Raw genomic sequence first — 21,241 nt, 5'->3', positions numbered from 1 at the left:
TCTCATTATGGACACAAAAAATACGATAAATTTCCTTTCTAATTATATTTTTTTCATGATTAAAAATCCCAGATAAATGACTTTTTAAGCCATTGTTCATATTAGCCCCAATATTTTGGTGTGTTCATATTAGCCCCGATTGACCCTATTTAGATTTTATGTTTCAGGAAGATTGGCCCTGGCCCTTTTTCAGTCTGCAGTTTTAAAGGAAAACAAAGAAACTGTGTATCCGAGTGCTTAGGAAAAATCCCCAAGTTTTCTAGTGCGACTAAAAAAGTCAGTTCTAAGTTTATTGTGTCTAAAATTTGTAGCCTACCCTCAGATGACCTTAATCAATGGGCTAAATGGTCCTGGTTAAAGGCCTAAGCATAGATAAAACGCCTAAGTTAGCTGATCTTATAAAAAAAGCTATAAAACAATTACCGCGCAGCAGCAGACCTGCAGATTAAGCGAATTTCCATTTGCCTGCCCTAGGATTGGATTTTCACTTTTTCTTTTAAACCTAACATGTAAGATTTAGACCTATTCCCTATTTAAATATTATAAAGATTTAACGAGTAGGCCTACTTAGGTTTGCTGCTACAGTAATAAAGTGTGTTCTTTTAGTAAAATTTCAATAGGTAAGTTAGGCCTACCTTAAAAGAAAGAAATTAATTTGCCAAGTTTCATCAAAATAGCCTATATCCATAAACAAGCAAACTACAACAGTTTGTACTAATTTTCTCCATAAATATTATCTTAACATGGGAATTATTTCTGCTGGTCAGTAACCTAATAACTTAATAATTTATAAATAAAAATACTTTTTTAAAATGCCACGTTTTTAAACGCACTAAAAAGTAGAAAATAATTCATAAATATGTTGAGAGAATAAATACATTCTAAGATTTAAAAAAAAAACGTGGGGCGCATGCTAATTTACAATTAACTTCACCTATTGAACTATGATCTATTGCATGCGCCCCACGTTTTTTGTTTTAAATCTTACAAAATAATTCTAGGTCTAACATCTTTATAAATTATATTCTACTTTTAGTGCCTTTAAAAACGTGGCATTTTTAAAAAGTATTTTTATTTATAAATTACTTTCTACTTTTTAGTCTTTAATGTATATAGGCCTAAATATGTTAAATTTATTTTATATGGCCTGTTAATACAAACCTTTTAAATCAGATGTTTTATATTCACTTTGAAATGCTTGTTTTGCTTAGAATTTCTCAAGAAAAGTTCAACAAACATATTTATATTTTGTAATTTTTTTTAAATTATAACCCAACCAAACATAACCGCTGCAGCGCGCGGTAAGGGTGGCGTATATAAAACTAAAGTAGGGCCCTACCAAAAAAACATAGTCCAGAGACATTATAATTTTTTCGCAGACGATACGCGTCCGGTAACCAGGATTAGGCGTCCAGCAGTGACGTCACCGGGTTGTGGGGGCCCGGAACACCTTTATCACAAGATACGAAGTACAGCCATCGGTGTTCGTGGTGTAATGGATAGAGAACTCGGCTGATGTATAAGAGGTAGCCTATCTAGATTGAATCCCCTCGGTGGCACTAACTCTTTTTCAAAGATTTTGCTTAGAATGCCATTTCTTCTTAACTCTACATAATTTGTTAGAATTTGAGGCATTTATAATTTTATTTTAACTTATGAACAGAATTTAACCTCCATTCGATTTTTTCATTATCCAGCAAGTTTGATTTAAGTTAATTAGGTGACTTAAATGGCAGTAAACTGCCGGACGCCTAATCCACGTCCGGTTACCGAGTATCCTCTGCCAATTTTTGTATTAGAATAAGAAAGTTAAGAATAAGAAAGTTTATTGCCATTGACCAAGTTGTACATAGGAATAGGCATTGTCAAATTACATTTTAATTTGAATTTTATTCAAACCTCTTTAAAGGCCCTGGGTGTGGAAGTGAAAATAGGTGACCTACTGTCCCAGACTTTGTTTTGTCACGGAAGGCTAGGCCTAATTCATCCCTGTGGCTCTGCCTAGGCCTGTCATGGACCAGGCTTGAGCTAGGTCTATATCATAACGGTTTAATTAGCTTAACATTTTAAAATGCCAAGTTAACTAACTTAGGCTACTTTAAAATCCGTTTGTCAAAATGAACTTTGAAATAACCTAACATAAGTAAGTTACAAGTTAACTAGTAAAAGCAGCAGTGTTTGGGATTTACAAATTGATAATGGAACACAAGAGATTTAAGTCTTAATCATTTTTATTGTAAAAAAACTAAGTTAAGGTCAACCTAACATAACATTTTTGTGAATAATTTAGGCCTAGTTCTAACTTGGAATGGTGAAGTAATTTCTGGTTAGGCCTAGGCCTTAGAGCCTGTACAGTAGGCTTAGCTCTGAGGTTACCCTACTTAAGTAACGTAAAACATAAAGCCTTTAAGGAAACTGTTAACTTAGGGATATGATGAGCGAGCTAGTCTCCCTGCTCGCCCGTTGGGTTGAGCCTGCCTGGGATGTAAAAATAATTACACACAAAAAAAATTCACTAGGCTAGCCTATTCAAATCATCATTATAATTGTTACCTGTTTTGCTACAGCTTTAAAATGACTTCAACGTCTTTTAATCTAACATTCAACACATACAAATATGTACTGTCCAACACTAAACACAGAGTTCGATAGTTCAACTGTTCACCTGAAGTCCAAGTAAAATATAGTTAAGTTTAGTGTAGAGCCTGGGTCTGGGTTAGACTAATTCAGTGAAACTGCTTCAGGGTGGACATTCTGAATTAGCGTAATGTTTTCACCTTTCAGCATGATTCTTCCAAGCTTCCTCCTTCTGCCAGTTTTCTCATAAACCTCCTCTGCTTCATCCAGAACCAAATTCATGTACTCATCGAAACCCACAATGTGTCCTTCTATCTTCATTCGTGCGTTTTCGTAGAGCCACACTTCAACTCTCGAACGGTTTTGAAGGAATCTGAATATAAGGTTTATTGGTTGTACCATAACCTTTTGCACTTTCGGAACTTTGTAAGACATTTTGCACAGTTGAAATTTAAGGTAACAATTCAAAAATGACACAATATAATGAAGCCGGCAACGTTTTAGTAACGTATGTCAGAAAGGTGAGGTTATCAGGTTAAACAAAATAATATTGTGATGTGAAAGAAAGATGTCGATTGTGTTGTGATGAAGAGAAGCAGAAGAAGAAAATGATTTCGAAAAGCAGTGTTGCCAACCGACCTCTTTGGTTTTCCCCGCATGGAACGACGGAAATCCTCGATTTTCCTCGCAAGGATTCTAAAATTACTCGCAAAATCCTCGATAGCATCTAAAGATTAAAATAATTTGAAATTTCCCCATATTTACATGATAATATACGTTTCCACCTATTCTTTTTTTAATAGAGGTGCAAATAACCAAACAAAGATGCATTAACCTATCGTACTTTAAAAATTAGGGGCTCTGGTAAATAGTATGAGTGAATATTGGTCTAGCCTAGCCATAGACCAATCAACACAATGGAATATATTTAGGCCTATCTATGATTTAACGCATGTATTATAATCAATGGTAAAAGTATGTTTTCCATCCCTGAGCCCCTGAGCCCTGACCCTTTTGTCAAATCTGAATAAAGTAGTTAATATTGGTTAATTTGTGGGTGTGCTGATGTCGACGTCAAAATTCTTTAATAAATCATAAACTTTTTTTTGTATTATAATTTAGGTAAGCTCGTAATCACGCATTATAGGTGGCCGTGGCCGGGTCGTGTCTTAATACTATACAAATAAGAAAAACCCCTGTGTTTATACGGTACCTGAAAAAATACATTATACATTACATAATACTTATAATAATAATAATATTTGTTATTAACTTTGAAAATTAACAAATTCTAAATTATTGAGACGGGGTCGCCATTTAGGTACGTATTTTTACCCAAATTTGAGTGAAAGATGAGTGTAGAATGGTGTGAGATGATCTGTGTAACTTTGTACTGACTAATATTTCATCAGCCAGGATAATTGATTTAAAGTCCAATCATCATGAACAGCTGAGTAATAAATCATAATTTGTTAGGTTCTACTACGTAGGCCTAAGTGAAAGGAAATTTGAACTGAAGGCAACCAACAAACAACAAGTTTCTGTACAGGTGAAAATGCTAAAAAGGTGTGGTAGTTTATTGTTAAACACATATCGGCCCCAGTAATATCCTCAATAGTTCAATTCGAATTCACATTTACTTCATAATTACAGGCTTATAGCACACAGCTCAGCTGAGCTGACAGCGACAGCTGGAGCTGAGCATAGCATTACTTCTATTCACCTCACTTCAGTCCAGTTTCCAGTTCGGCAGTTAGTTCTAAGTTCACCGGTGGGGCACACGGAAGATTTCTCAGGTGCCGTTTGACGTCACTAACTGCTGACGTCACTAACTGCTGCGTCTGAAGAAACAGAAAATTTTATAATTTTTCAATTATTAAATTAAACTGTCATAACCTAACCAAACTAACCAAACGTGCCGATAATGGAAAAATCGAATAAGGGTTTACTAATCTAAAAAATAGTTTTGTTCATAAAATGAAATTATAAATGCCTAAAATTGAATTTTATAATTTTTTAATTATAAAATTAAACTGTCATAGCCTAACCAAACTAACCAAACTTCCTGATATGAAAAAATTGTTGTCAAAAAGTCAATGCAACCAGTGGGATTCGAACCCGGTACAATCGGATTATCAGCCCGACATGCTATCCACTACACCACCGAGGCCGACGGTTCATACGGTATCGTTGCGGTATTGGTGTTCCCTCAAAGTGACATCAGCAGTTAGTGACGTCAAACGGCACCTGAGAAATCTTCCGTGTGCCGTTTCGCTAAGTTCACCCTCATTTCATTGTCTTCTTCTTCATCTACTTGTTCGTTCTTAGATCTTGATTGGTTGATTCATTGATAATTGACTTTTTTCAGTTGCGGACGCTGTTCATTCAATGCTTAGATTCAGAGGGATTTTCAATATATTTTTAAAGAGACCTAGGCACTGAGAATACTCGATTATCAGAAAAATCCTTGGTGCTTTACCTGAAAATCCTCGAAAATACTCGCAAAATCTGAATCCTCGCATAAATCCTCGCAGGGTCTGGAAATCCTCGAAAAACGAGGATTTTCCCCGCAATTGGCAACACTGTCGAAAAGCAAAGCACAAAGGCGCAAAGAAAAAGAAAAGAGATTGAGACAAAAAATGGTAGCATTCCGTCAGCCGGCGAGATCAGCTCTGCCAACTGCTATAACTTAACATGTAAAATTTGCAAAATTTTAACAAAATATATCCATAAAACAATCTACAACCAATGAATTTGTATTCATTAATACAACTCAGTTTACCAATAGCATAGACTAACCATCACAAGTAATGGTTATTGTTCAGTTTCCACAACTCACCTAAAACGCACGGGGAAACTGAATTTTTACCCAAGTAATAACCAAGAGAAGTAATGAAGAGAGTGGGGTACGTATTAGCGAATTTCCCATAAAGGGATAAGCTATTACCGTAGTACTCATGGTAAGACCTGAACCCGGGACCGATTTACTTTTTCGTTTTCAAGTCCCCAGTGGCCAAAAACACCATCCGTTCAAATTCATATATATACGTATATTTTTTAGGTTCAGTATGAATTGGGTAAAAACTCACTCGACCTTGCAAGGCACTAAGGAAATTGTAGTAAGTAGCTTAAATTCATAGGGTAATTCGGATGATATCATCAGTATTCATGGGATTAAGAATATTTCTCCCTTAAACCTACCACTGATAATTTTTGCTTTAATCAATTTTGACGTCATTTTTTAATCGTGATTTTTTTCTGCTTCTGTATGTAAGATTATTGTATTTTTCATGTAAAAATGGTGCATCCGTTAACAAATAAATAAATAAATCGTTAGTCTGGTAACGTTGCACAGCTTCGGTGGATTTAAGTTTTGCATTTAATTAGTAATTAGTGCAATACTAAATTAGTATTATTTGGAGTTCATTCTTTTAATGACAGTAATGTGGTGGGTTAATTAAAAATTGAGAGGCATTTGAATATCCGAGATAGCACAGTCTATGATAGCACGCACGATTATTATATTTACTTAATAATTTATGTTAGATTGTGTGGGTATGGAACGAAAGATAAAAATATTAAGGCATTGTCATCCCTTTTATTGTTTATAATACTTTGATAAAGGTTTTTATGTTTTTAATATTTAACATTGGAGAATTTAAACGTTGTTGAGTGCACAGGTGTGCTGCGATTGGGGTTGCATACATTTGGACTTATTCAAAAGTAAAATAGTTTTCTGTGCTGCACTCTGTAGAAACACTGTGACACTATTTCAAATCATGACTAATGCTAATACAGAATGTTGTAATTATTCAAACCTACAAAACAGTTGGTGAAAGTAAACATCTGCTTTTAAATTATACACTATAGTGTACATGTTGCTCGAAATCGAGCAATTGCAAAGAAGTACAGGAGTTATTTATAAACAAATAACTTGTTGCATAAATAAATTGCAAGAATAATAAATTGCAAAGAAGTACAGGAGTTATTTATAAACAAATAACTTGTTTAAAACTAATAACAGTCATAATTTCCGATGATTTTAAAAGAGTCAACTAAAAGATTATTAACTAATGGAAATACTCACAATTTACATAGCAGTCCTATATTCTAGTTTAGGGTTAATTTTTAACAATCAAACTTCCCATGGACGGGAAAAGGTAAGCTTACAATTTAAGTCAACGTAAAAAGGCTGCCAGCTTTTATAAAGTACCGTACCTACGTTATTTAGCAAATTTGTAGACATAATAAGGTTTTTTTTTTGTTTACTTTACAATCTGTTCTATAATATATTGAACAATAAGTAAATGCTATGTAATACAAATTAAATTTTGAACATTAAAAATAGCTGTTAAGCACTGTCAACAACAAATTTTTCAATAAAAAAAAACTTTACAAAAATCTGAAGGGCAGGTCCAGAATTATCCATGTTGTTTAAAAAGTTCAATGATTTTGATGAGATTCCAATTTCGTAATATATCGTTCACTTAAGGTCATGATTTCGTCCTTAACTGTAGGCATTGACTTATGTACCTTATAGTCAATGCTGTAGGTATCTTAAGGTCTTTATGTAGTGTTCTATTGCTGACATACCATGGTGCATTTGTTATCTTCCTCATCATTGTTGATTGGTATCTTTGGATAATTTCTATATTAGAAGTACTCGCCGAGCCCCATAGTTGCACTCCATATGTCCATATTGGTTTCAATATAGTTTTATATAGCAATAATTTATTTTCTAGACTAAGTTTTGATTTTCTTCCGATGAGCCAATTTAATTGATTAGATTTTAAATTTAGTTGTTGCCGTTTTCTCCAAATGCGTGTTTTCCAAGTTAACTTCCTATCTAAATGGATACCCAAGTATTTAACCTCAGTTACTCTGGGAAGTTGGGTGTTGTTTATTGTGCTTGAAATGGATCACGATGAACAGACAAAATTGCAGTATCATCAGCAAATGTAGCAATTTCTACCAACTCATTTTCTGGAAGGTCTGCTGTGTAGAGAATATACAAAAACGGCCCGAGGACACTTCCTTGAGGAATCCCAGATTCAATTGGACGTAGGTCAGTGAATCTGGGTAGACAAAGGTGTAGGCTACTTTAAACTCTACAGGACAGAGTTAGGCAAAAGCTGCAGAAATGGTTTTATTCATCATAGGCTTACTCATATGCCAAATCCTTAAAATAAAAATTCAATAACTAATAACTTATATCATGAAACACAAACCAACATCCAAAACTTATACATATTTTTAATACAACATGGATAATTTACACATTGACTGTTTACAATTAACATTTATGTTCTTCTCAATAATGTTTGCTTCGCAACGGGAAAAATCTGTTTCATAATCATTGAAATAGATTTATAATAAATAATCTATCATAAAGTTTAAGATTAAATAATCCTACCACATAGGCAAGGCTTGAGAGAATTTGGTTCTTTATATTTACGGTATGCTATAGTATTACAGGTATATTATACAGTATTAGTAATACACATATACCATAACCATTCCGTCCTCACTGCACCTAAGCAATATAAAAAAAGTAAATTATCAATTATTCACACAATATCAAAAAAATTATGTTTTAAATTAAAAACATAAACATTACTGTAAACAATCCTTCTTTGACAGTTCTCATTGTTTATCACAGCTTTTTGATGCTGCTTACTTCAAATTAGCTGTTATCAATGTTATAAAAAAATATAATAGTGCTGTTGGTTAACGCGTCCAACCTTTACTACCGTATTGAATATCATAGAACCAACTTATTGTTTGGTCAAATCAGCTGACAAAATTATTTTTCTTTAATTATCTTTTACCTTAATTTTACCTTTCACTTTTATTTTTAACTAGCAGAGCACCGTCCTTCGTATGGGTTTTGGCATATAAGAATAAAATGTTTATTGCAGTTATGTTCATAAGCTTTCTGTTTGCAATGGGTAAATGGACACAGTTTGCCCAGATTGCCCCTTAATTTAGAGAAACATATGCTTTTCTAAATTTAAGGTATAGGCTACTATAGTATTACACATCTACCATAGCCATAATGTTCTACCACTAAAAGTAAATTATTAAAAATTCGCAAAATATCAGGACGCGTTGCAGAAAGTCAACAGTCCCGGAAGGTCAAATAATTTATACCTGTGCCACTAGGTCAAAAACTACAATGTTTGCAGTGTCTGTAGATCAAAAATCCCAGTAAGTCAAATAGTACAGTCCGGGCTAAAAACGTAGTCTATGTTAAAGCAATTGACTTATTGGGAATTTGACCTAATGCAACAGCAGTTTAAATAAAACGAAATAAGATAAAATATAAGTTCAGTTTCGCTGAGTCAACAGTGCCGGAAGGTCAAAAGTATAATCTGTTAAAAACAACGATAGTCCTCTCGACGCATGACTTCAATAATTTCGTGTTTTGGTGTACTTAAAGTTGTGCTAAGATTTTGAAAATTGGCACAGAGCTTCTTGGTTAGTCCTACTCAATGACTATTTTGTTGGAACTTTAAACTATTTACCGATATAATTAATAAAAATTGATATGTATGGTGAAATAGTTTTAAATCGTGATTTCTAACATGAAAAAGTTAGCATGCGAGATTTTTGTTTGTTTTTGGGTTAGAGAGGTTTTGTCTGTGGCAAAGTTGTAGCCAAAAGTGTGATGGGTAAAATATATTTTTTTGAATTTTTTACAATCAGTGGTTCAATAGATAACTTGGGTTGAAGAGGACGGCAAATTTAGCATTTCGCAACGCATGGAAAGAACTACATCGTACGATGCGACTGCTGAGTGGACTTTTAATTTACAGTTCTAAGGACAAGAAAAAGATGAATATACAGATTACCAGTACATTCATATTATTTATAAAACATCTTTTTGTTTTACCAGCTTACATTTTTCACTTATATTAATAAGAATACATCACAAACAAGGTATTAAAAATAAGCGGAGAGACACTTTACCTAGTAATTCCTTGGGTCAAAATAAACAGAAAATGAAGGATAACATTTTTTCCAAAATCGTTTTGTTAACCAGATATCCGCCATTTTGTATTTTTTACATACAAATATTTATCTTTACACTTTTCCAACCGATGTTTATGAAACTTGGTATGTACGTTAAGGTAGGAGAGACCCATGTTATAAAAAAAGATTCATCTCGATTCACCCTAAAATTTCGAAATTTAACACTTAACTACAATATAATATACTTTACTATACCACAATATTTACGTATCACCATAAATCTTTAATAAAATAAAACGTCCACTTTTTAAAATCCAAAGAAAATCAATTTAATCTTCCTTTTTTGAAAAATATAGTAAAAAAAATTAAGCGATGTTAAAATAACGACAGGCGAGTTTCGATCTGGGTGTTTAAGGTTTGAACCTAGGAGGATTTAACATTAATTAACATTAATGTTTAATCCTCCTAGGTTTGAAGTGATTGAGAGGAATACATGAAACCGAAGGGGGGAGGTAGCAACAAGTGCACTGGTACTTACTAGTGTCCAATTACAATTTCAATTGTAATTGGGATATCGGATACGGTAAGAATTAGAGAAAACTTTAAATGGGGGACATTCCTTTATTTCTTGTGGCAGTTAAAAATATGATTTTAGTTTTTTGAAATTCAGCCGCCATTTTCCAAAATGGCGGCCAAATTTGAAATTTCTTATGGAACACCCTATACTTTATCATGTTTTCGGATAGAATATGCAATTTAAAAACTTTTTTATAATTGACATTTTTTCGATAAACCGACTCGTTTAGGAGTTATAGCCTATGGAAAAATGACTTCCGGTGTACATTTTACATCATGTAGCTCCTAAACAAGTAAGTTTATAGCAAAAATGGGAAGAGTAAAAAAGTCTTACAATTGCATCCACATTCCAAAAAGACCATAAAATTCATTAAAAATATGAATTATATTATTTAAAAATACCCCCGCCGCAGCAAACCTGCAGACTAAGCGAATTTCAACATGTCTGATTACATTTTTACTAAAATATTTCCATAAATGAGACATATTTATTCACAATTTAAATATCATTAGATTTAACCAGAGCTTAGGTTTGCTGCTACGGGGAAGGTAAAACGTGTTTTTTGACCATATGTCAATAGTATAAAATGAAATAAATAAATTTGCCAAATTTTATCAACATATACCCATAAACAAGTAAACTACAACAGTTTTCATTTTCTCCATAAGAACAACATGGGAATTTTAAATTACACTTTTTTTTATTTTCTCCGTGACTGTTAGGCATAAAACAGCGCTTCAATATACTAAATTATTTATTTTTTTAAGCTCTACAAAATGGTTGAGAAAGAAATTGCAAAAATTTTTATTTTTAGGGTAAAAAATGGGAAAAACCCATTTTTACCCCATAAAACCCCCCATAAACCCCTGTTCCCATGGTCCGATTATGCTGGTTCGCGAACTCGTTCGAATAAACGTAAGTTTACACGTTTGTACCAAATTTCATCAAAATCGGATCATATTTGCTCGAGTTATCGCGCTAACGGACACATATATATAAATATATATATATATGAATTTGAACGGATGGTGTTTTTGGCTTCTGGGGACCTCAAAACGAAAAAGTAAATCGGTCCTGAGTCTAGGTCTTACCATGAGACCTACGGTAATAGCTTATTCCCTATATGGGAAATTCGCTAAAATGGCGGCAAACTTGAAAAGTGGAAAACTTTTTATTTTATAGTCTTAAAGGAATGTAGATGCAATTCTAAGACTGATTTACTTCTTGCAATTTTGCTCTAAACTTACTCGTTTAGGAGCTACATGATGTAAAATGTTAACCGGAAGTCATTTTTCCATAGGCTGTAATCCTAAACGAGTGGGTTTATCAAAAAAATGTCAAAGCTAACAAAGTTTTTAAATTGCATATTCTATCCGAAAACATGATAAAAAACTAAAATCATATTTTAACTGCCACAAAAATTAAAGGTATGTGCCCCATTTAAAGTTTTCTCTAATTCTTACCGTTTCCGATTTCCCAATGGTGGACTCCGTGAGTTGATCACCCTGTATATATGAATTTGAACGGATGGTGTTTTTGGCCTCTAGGGACCTCAAAACGAAAAATTAAATCGGTCCCGCGGGTCCAGGTGTTACCATAAGTACTACGGTAATAGCTTATTCCCTATATGGGATATTCGCGAAAAAACGTAATAGTTATATAGAACAATATTACATTCAACCAGCTGTTAGTTAAAACAAATTATATGGGACTAAAACAAATCAATGATTATAAAGATTCCTTTAAAAATAATTTGAACATCCTACAATTTTACTATGCATATTTAATTAATCTGCCATCCTCATACCTAAGAATTGAATGGATCAATGGTCAGCATTACACATAGTATAAATATGTCAACTCTAAATATGTCTTTAAATTTGTTTCCAAATGCTGAATGTTTACAGCTGTTATGTTAAGCAAATTATATTGTACTAAAAGCTAGCTTAGAAGGTAAGCGTCGGCTGCTAGACTTTTTAAAAATTGAAACTTAATTTATAAAAAACTGGGACCCTTAATTATAATTATGGCTTTGACATTCCCTAGTTCTCAAAATTATCTTTCTTTCAACACAAAAATAATGAAAATCCGTCGACTGGTTGATTCAGAATGTGAAAAAACCATATTTACGTTTTAATAATATATATGATAGTTTGGACAGGTTTCAACCCTTCCGAGGCGTAATACATTTACACAGTTTATGTGTAGACTACATTATAACTTATAAAATAGTTCCAAAATTAAATGGATCTCCTTTTACAAACGTATATAATAACCAGAAATTTTTAGATCGTCCTTGCGTGTATTTTATGCCACAAATTTTGACGAAAGGCTTTTCATTACATAAACTATACCTATTTACAGTGTTGACCAAACAGTTGGCAAGAAGCATTAATAGATAAGCTATGTACCAAATATGATAATTTTAGCTCTATTCTAATTATGACAAAACACGAAGTAACTAAAAGCAAGTTTTGTTGGTGTAGTAAGCGTTGCAGGAGGTCTACTTTACACTGAATCGACGTTCACTTTTATTGCTTTTGATCTTCCGGCACTGTTGACTCAGCGAAACTGAACTTGTATTTTACCGTATTTCGTTATATTAAAACTGCTGTTGCATTAGGTCAAATTCCCAATAAGTCAATTGCTTTAACATAGACCACGTTTTTAGCTCGGACTGTACTATTTGACTTACTGGGACTTTTGATCTACAGATACTGCAAACATTGTAGTTTTTGACCTAGCGGCACAGGTATAAATTATTTGATCTTCCGGGACTGTTGACTTTCAGCAACATTCCCAAATATCACAAACTATTCATGAAATTAAAACACAAACATAACTGTAATCAATCATTCTTTGACAGTTATCCTTGCGTATCACAGTTTTTTGTTTCTGCTTAGTTCAAATTATATTTGCTGTTTCGTAAATTCAAAAAAACAATAGTGCTGCACTCTGTTGGTAAATTTTATAACTTTTTAATGCTTTTGCATATCAAACCTTTTTAATTTAAACAGCTGACTAAATTCTTTTATTCCCTTTAAATATGAATACTCATAAGGTTAACATAAGGAACTACAGAGCCACTGGGGCAGAGCCCGAAAGGATTTTTGAGATAAGAATATGCCAATATGTTAATCGGGAATGTAAGCTATCATTATGCCAAATTTCAGCCCAATCTGTCCAGTAGTTAATGCGTGATTGAACTTCAAACAAACAAACACACAGAATTTCACATTTATAATATTAGTAAGATAAGACTAATTGTTTTTAATTATTTTAATTTAAATAAATTTAATTAGGCCTATTTTAAATGTGAATACCCATATGGTTAACATGGGAAACTACAGAGCCACTGGGGCGGAGCCTGAAAGGAGTTTTGAGATAAAATATGCCTGTATCAGGAATGTGAGGTATCATCACCCCAATCCGACCAGTATTTTTCGAGTTTACTTGTCACAAACATCCATATATCCAAACTTTCTCATTTATAATATTAGTAGGATTAATCACCCTACATCACTGTTTTTGAAAAATGTGGAACTAATATTTTTTAATATCTATATTATATTTTTTAATATAGGAAAATTAGGCGAAGTTCTTCATTTGTTTACTCTGAATCTAATAGTTTCTAAGATAGACCTACCAATTAATGGTGACACTAAGCTGTTCACGCTGTAATATGAGGCAAGTAATCCAAATTTCATATTTCAACAGGCAAAGGTGCTAAATCATTTGTAGATCGATGTGTAACTTACATTGGAGAAAATGCAGTGGAATGTGTGAAAACAAACGCTTTCCTCAATTTGCCAAAAGATGCTCTTGTAAAATTGATCTCGTCAGATTGTGTAAGTATAAGACATTATATAACATTCATAAATATAGGTATTTAAAGGGAGAGTCAAGGAATAAGGGGAGCAGTTTAGTATTAATTTTCTGTCAATATATACTGGATGTACCGCAAAAAAAAATTAAAAACATTCCCTCCTTTAAAAAAGTTACAACTTAAAAAAAATCAAATAAAATATCATATCAAATTTACCCAGCTTATGTCTAAGTTTCTTTTACAAATTATAGAGTGGTCCAGGAACCTTTCAGACTACAGTAAGTGTTCTAATATATTATTTCCAAAAGTTTTTAAATAACCATCAACACTGTTTAACTAACATTTAAGTTGTAATTTATTCAACAGTTGGCTCTGGAGGAGGAAGATGTTTGGCGGTGTGTACTTAACTGGGCCAAGTATGCAGCTGGCGTTACACAGCCTACAGCTCACTGGACCGAGGAGGAGCGAGCTAGAGTGTGTCAGCATTTGGCCGGAGTCATCAACCATGTGCGTCTCTTGCTGATAGGTAGGTCACTGATATCAGGCAAGCCTGTGTTTCAAGCACAATCTCTATAAAAGATTCTAAACTTTACAATAAATACTCCTGGGGGTTAAGGTTAAACCAAGCTATTGTTTGCTACATAAAGTCTAAGACACAAACAGCTAAACAAGATCAACGATTTCAAACCTTATGAGAAGCGAAACTGGGAATAGTTGGACTGGATTTTGCCGCAAAAATGAGCTTTGTGTGGCTGACACTAGGCAAGTCTCACTCACAATGTTGCAGGGTCCCATTGGCTGCAGTGTTTTTGTTACCTAGCGGCTGCTGCGGAAACTTGCCAACATTATAAAATTCTAGGCTGAATTTTTGATATGGGCATTTCGCTTCTTGTTTGTACTACATTGACTAGATGCACTAATTGGTAGCCTCTATAGAGGGAAGAAGGGTGCGGACTGCCCCAGTCACTCACAGGCAAGGGTGGGCAACAAGAGTGCCATTAGGCTAAGAAAATATTTGTTTGGTGAAGGGTGGTAACAGTTATAACTGTCATTGCAGTTGTTTTTCAAGCTTTATATAAATTACAAAAACTTTCCAGTGTAAAGCCCCCACTGAAGGGTGTAAAATAATATTTGTACTGGCAAGAAATCTTGCTATGCTACACCACTCACACTCGCATTATCTGTAATAGTAAGTTGGAAATTTTATTCTCTTGAATGAGGTTCATTAGACATGATAGCCGAATCCTAAATGTCCACAGACAGCCAGGTGTTCGCAGAGGAGGTAGAACCCACAGGTGCGGTACCCATGGAACTCTCCTTGGAGCGTTACCGTTACGCAGCGTTGCCAAACAAGTTCCGTGAGAGATCAGAGGACAAACGACTGCAGCCTCGTGTTTCACTCAAATTGTTCCCTGGTTCTCAAATACTTATTCAGGTAGGCTAAAAACTCATTAATATTTTTGTAGTTGACTGCAAAAAGTTTATGCCAATCTGGGGAAACATGTTTTAAAACAAAGTTCAATAAGAATTTAAGAAATATGGCAAAGAAGTTTTACTTTAACAAATTTACTTATCTTTTAGTTTCCGAAATTACTATGCATTAGTATTCAAGTTAATTATATTTTTAATCTTTAAAATTTTAGCTAAACAAAGGTGGAAGAAAAATACCTGCAATAGCCTGCCACGTGTCTCCAGCAAACTCAGGGCTGTTGTTTGCATTTGTCACGCTAAGGGCCTGAGAATTAATTGCGCTCCCAACAAATCTAAAACCTCTTGTGCCCCTGGGTCCAATGCCTAAAGCGGTCCTGGGCATACTGGATAATCCTCATCATGGTTGTGCACTCAAACTTTGGCTTACTTTGTTTGATCAGAGACAGCCTGTTAAACTATCCCATACATGTAGCTATTGCAGATCTGTTTTACTTGTCATTTTCATTCAATCATATTTTTGTAGGAGAAAACATCGTATCAGCGGCTGCTCAACTCTTGGTATGGCAGCAGTAAGCAGGTGTGGAGATTGGTGTATCGAGCGTCGAGTCACGGTTACTCGGCTGAGGCATTCCACAGGCTGTGTGACGGAGTGGCTCCGACCTATGTCATTGTAACGGTAACTTAAAATATACCTATTTCACTCTTATGATAAAAAAACTTTCTATGACCTATGGAATGCTGTGCAACAAAAAATTACAAAAGAGGACAAAAAGTGACATCTTCAAAGTTTTTTACTTTCTGACGAATAGTAAATGACATTTGGTGATGTTCTGTATTATGACGAGAGTCTACGTAGTTTGCTGAAACAGTCACAGATAGCAGCACTGTCTGGAACTAGCCGTTCCTATTGTATTTCCAATTGGAGGGAGAAAGACAGGACAATAGTTGTTGATTTGAAATCAACTTGTTGTCCCAAAACCTACTTGCCGAAATCAAGATTGCCAGAAAGGGATTTTACGGGGAAATTTTATACCAACCTACACAACAATAAAGCACCCATTCCTAGCTTCCTTTTCCATAAAAATACCCGTTCTACACGGTTTGCTGCTGCGCAGAAATTTAATGGAATGTGTAGGCCATGTCGCCACTCACAGGTGCGCATTCAGGGTGGCAGAAAGGAACTAGAGCACTCACCGGGCCCACAGCGAGCGTGTTAAGAGGTTATTTATACTAAAGAGGATTTAAGATTTGTCAAATATCTATGAGCAAGTGGTGGACTATATCAATAATTGCCAAAGGAAATTAACATTAACACCTAAAAACTTGTGTCAGTTATAGTGTTAATTTGTTTAATTACTTAAATGAAACACTAATACTGAATCGGTGCAAAGCAATAATGCGAAAGCATGCTGACCTTAGTAAGCCTTCCTACTATATTCCATAGAACACAACACAACAGGCTTTTGTCAAAACGTAAAACAAGTCATTTATTTTAACTGTTTAGCACTCCTGTTTGTTTTTTGGTTAGTCGCAAAAAAGGACCTGAAAGCACAAAAATATGTCAAATAACACTTATAAAGTGTTATTTGACAAATTTTTCTGGTAATTTAATAACACGTACGGTGCTGATCAAGAAGTTATTAACAAAAATTGAGGAGTTCATTTGCACAGACCTTGCCACTCACTTCTCATACTCTAACTCTGTGTCTGCCATTGCAGGGAGCCCGCGGCGAGGTGTGTGGAGGCTTTAGTGACGTCCCTTGGGGCAAAACAAACACCAAGAGTCACTACATCCCGTCTGATCGTGCATTCCTCTTCACACTTGCCAATAATCAGGATCTTCCTCCAACAAAGTACAACATTGTCAAGAAACCTTTCGCCATCTGCTACCATCCTGAGTAAGTCTATAAACATACAAAGAAATCAGCTTTAGCTTAGCTCAGTTATATAGTTAACTGAAGAAAACACCAAAGCACTTTTCTGTTAAATCATTCTTTGTCCTCCTCATAAGTATGACATTCTTAACCTGATTTTGGAATGGAAGAACGAGTGTGGGTGGTTTGTGAAGTCTTGTGTGGATTTCTTACTGACTCAAAATGGTTTGTAGCTGTCAATTAAATTACTATACTTTCAAAGACAAATTATCATTGTTTTTCAAATTTTGCAATATATAAATGCCTATAGTTTTTTTTTTTTATTTAGGCTGACTCACTGATAAAATGGTAAAACTGTAGAATTACATTCTCCATAACGAGCATCTGAATGTTTTAGCTGTGGACCGATATTCGGAGCTGGGGCCGATCTGTTGATAGCTAGCAACTGTAACACCAACATGGACAGCTACTCCAACCTGCCTCACTCCTACGACGGAGACAATGCGTCCAGCTCAGTGCTGATGAGTGACTACAACTTTAGCGTGCTCGACTACGAGGTCTTCACACCCGTTGGCAAGTGACGTGTTGGTTGTAAAAGTTCTTGCCCCCAGCATGTCTTGAAGTCTATAATGTGTGAGGATTAGGTTTCACAACTACAGTTGCCTCTCGATAATCCAATACACTGAATGAGTCATTGGTCGATCTTTTACCAGGAATTTGATTCGTGTTGTGACAGGTGTCTTGCGTCTTTCTAGTCACGGCCCTTAAAGTGAATAATAACATGGTGATTGTTGTTTAGAAAGTGTACATTACTACACATTGAACTTATGATACTAAATTTTGGAGCATTCAAATTTTGTGTAATTCTGGTTGTCCCTATGATTTTAGAATATAGATTTTGATTTTACTTTACAAAGATACTTCGCTCTACGTACCTGTAATACAGCTGTTCCCAAGAGCTGAGATAGGTTGTATTGGAAATAGTTTCTTTTAGTAAACAATGCTTAAATTAATGCATTTAACAGACAAAGGGAAGACAACAAGGTTACACTAGATTGATGTTTAAGATTACAGATTATATTTTTTTATTAGTTTAGGTTATCTGACGTTTTTCCATCCCCGACTAAATAAGATAAGTGTTAGATCATCGAGACTCAACTGTAGGCCTATATGAAAATCATATAAATTAGATTTTACGTGAAAAAAAGAAAAAAATACACGGAAAAGTTTAACTTTTTCTACACAGAGACAGTTGACTATTATGATGTGCCGTACTTTATTTGGGATTCTTACACGTATTTTGATTTATCTAAAAAAAAAAACAAGTTAAGTACCTATTAAATGTGAATTTTTGCCATCAAAGATTAGTGTGCCATAGTACATTTTAATTTTATTAATGTAACAAGACTTTTCAAAGAGGCGTAACATGCATGACTTAAGTGCCAACAGTTTAAACTTAGGAAATAGGTTTCTACTCTGATTGTAAATATGTAAATAATGAAACAAGTTTTTATTTTGAATATCATTAGTATAGTTTGAGATCATATTTTTTGTTTGTTTAAAGAAAATCTCTAGGCTAAGATTGTGATTTTAGAATAAAAGGATAGCAGCTACCTTACCCTAAAATACGAGTAAATCCATAGTACACTCAGAAGAGACCGAAATCAAAAAATATTATGTCCCCTGGGGAACTTTGTCATGTGTAGGTAGGTAGCTGCTATAATTTTTTTCTAAAAATCACTTGTTTAAGGTAACTTTAGTTAATAATAATTATTTTTGGAAGTTATTTATATTAGTTGCGGTATGATGCAATTACAGTAGACTCCCTCTTATCCGGACTCCTCGGGACCGAGGCCAGTCCGGATAACGGGTTTTCCGGTTATACCGACATCCCCCAAAACTTGTTTAAACGGACCGTTTAAATGCATAATGTATACAGTATTTGAGTTAAATTTAGGAGAGCATTGTATGTATACACGTGATTGCTGGTCTCAAATCTTTCCCACGAAATCAGTCTTTTTCAGTACCGCCCACTTCCTGCCTATCTGGTCTGGTTAACCGATGTGCTGATAAAGCGATGTCATTTCTGCCGAGTGTAGTCCGGTAAAACCGATGTCTGGTTAAAAGGTGTCCGGATAAGAGGAAGTCTACTGTATTTTAATTTAAGTTGAAGTGCTATGACTGGTTGTGTATTGAATTAAATTGAATAAATACATAGTTCATTATTATATTTCGTTTCTTATATTTTTATTTTATAGCTCCTTATTTTAAAATTAAAAACCCTTTTAGACATTTTATTTTTATACTAGCTGTTACCTGTCGGTTTTCCCCGACAAACTTATGAGTTTTATTATGAACCAGCTGAAGTTGTGACTTCACTACTGGCTAACAAGACTTGGTATATTATTTTTCCCTTCCGTATGTATTAATATAGTCAAAGGAAACAGTAACAGTTATAAGGCTTAAATCCATTGTTATAGCCTAATCACCTAAGCTAATTAGACATATGGGACCACTGAAATCAATCTAAGGGAGAACTTTTTCATTTTAAAAATTAACTGCCTTTCTACCAAGGAAACCAGAAACCTTCTCTGGAGGACCAAACCCCCCACCACCGCGCCGTGCCGTGACCGTGGAATTAAAATCGAAATGGAACATCCGAACTGTAAGAACGATACAAATTGATGTCATCGGTGTTCGTGGCGTAGTGGATAGCGTACTTCACTGGTATCACTGACTATATAGACAATGCTGGTATTCATGAGGTATCCAGATCATATCCCTCTGGTGACAATAACCTTTTGTCAAAGATTTTGCTTAGAATGAGATTACTTCTTAAGGGGAGATGCCCACTTTTTAGATTTAATGCATTTTATATGGGTAAACATCGTGTTGCTTAGGTACCATTTAAGAAAGAACCCTTTTAGCTATGCATATCAAATTTTAACTACTTATTTGTATTGACATTTAAGACAAACTGTACTAATTTAAATATGTTCTACCAAAACAATCATATTTTATCAAGATTTTTAAAATATATATTTTTTTTACTATTTTACAAATATTAATTAATTTTATTGTTAATGTTTTTTTAAACATAGAAGCAAACTTTTAGTACACTTTGTGGGCCATGGTGTCCTAAGTAACAGAAAAAAATTTGAAGTCAGTGGTACTTATAGTAGTCTGGAAAATGGTACCTAAACATTAAAAAACACAGTTTCGGAAAAACTCATTTAAAGTCAAGCCTAGGCCTACCCTATGCCACATTATTCCTCATCACAAACAGCACTATTATTATATACACATATGTTATGAAGAAAGAAAAACAAACAGAAAAAGATTTTTGTTGACTATTTAACCTAGCAAAACAATAATTCAGTGCAACCATTTAACAAAATTAAATTTCTAACATAAATTTAATTGACGCTAATTCAGCCCATTGTGACTAAAACCGAGTGTGTAGTACTATTTATATTATTTTTTATGATTGTTAGACTGTAGTAAATATATTAAAATTATATATTTTCTGAATCAGGAAAAGATGAAGAATTTTTCAATGCAATAAACAAAAAATTAATTTTTTGACCGAAAAACTGGGCATCTCCCCTTAACTGTACATCTTTTGTTAGAATTTGAGGCATTTATAATTTTATTTTATGAACAGGACTATTTTTTATTAATTAGTAAACCTTCATTCAATTATTATCTTATATCTTTTTTATATTATCAGCAAGTTTGGTTGGTAAGGTTGTATGACAGGTTAATTTTATAATTAAAAATTATAAAATTCCTTCATTCGATTTATTTTTTTATACTAAGTCGACGTGAGGGGCTATCCCACAATCCCACACTCCTTCGCAGAAGAGGTTCTCATCGGTTTCTGTCCAAGACCAGAGAGACGCTAGTTAGGTGGTGGTGGGGTTTTGGTCTTCCAGAGAAAGTCTCATCTTCGAACTGCTCTCTCTGGAACCGACCCATAATGTT

At 34.1% G+C, this 21,241-nt stretch overlaps 2 protein-coding genes across 2 annotated transcripts in view; one reads left to right on the top strand and one right to left on the bottom strand.

The window, feature by feature from the left end:
- The window catches only part of LOC129002882 (uncharacterized), a 64,576-nt gene extending 45,856 nt beyond the window's left edge, over nt 1-18,720 (top strand). The window contains exons 5-10 of the mRNA XM_054430992.1: nt 13,844-13,974; nt 14,319-14,478; nt 15,212-15,387; nt 15,907-16,059; nt 17,103-17,281; nt 17,655-18,720. Of these exons, the coding sequence (XP_054286967.1) occupies nt 13,844-13,974; nt 14,319-14,478; nt 15,212-15,387; nt 15,907-16,059; nt 17,103-17,281; nt 17,655-17,838 (983 nt within the window). The 3' untranslated portion in view covers nt 17,839-18,720. The remainder of the gene's footprint in view (nt 1-13,843; nt 13,975-14,318; nt 14,479-15,211; nt 15,388-15,906; nt 16,060-17,102; nt 17,282-17,654) is intronic.
- Nucleotides 2,214-3,139, bottom strand: LOC129002883 (probable small nuclear ribonucleoprotein E). Its single transcript, XM_054430993.1, has one exon. It carries the CDS (start codon nt 3,010-3,012, stop codon nt 2,722-2,724), a length of 291 nt encoding a protein of 96 aa, XP_054286968.1. The 5' UTR covers nt 3,013-3,139; the 3' UTR covers nt 2,214-2,721.
- Nucleotides 18,721-21,241: the final 2,521 nt, after the last annotated feature.

The sequence above is a fragment of the Macrosteles quadrilineatus genome, unplaced genomic scaffold, assembly GCF_028750875.1.
Source record: "Macrosteles quadrilineatus isolate MER2022 unplaced genomic scaffold, UCM_ALF_1.0 Scaffold_9__3_contigs__length_116548681, whole genome shotgun sequence".
NCBI classification, from domain to species: Eukaryota; Metazoa; Arthropoda; class Insecta; order Hemiptera; family Cicadellidae; genus Macrosteles; species Macrosteles quadrilineatus.
This window is presented reverse-complemented; position numbering and strand designations above follow the sequence as displayed.

Coding starts and splice junctions, on each gene's coding strand:
- LOC129002883 (XM_054430993.1), bottom strand. CDS start 3,012: ATGTCTTACAAAGTTCCGAAAGTGCAAAAGGTTATGGTACAACCAATA.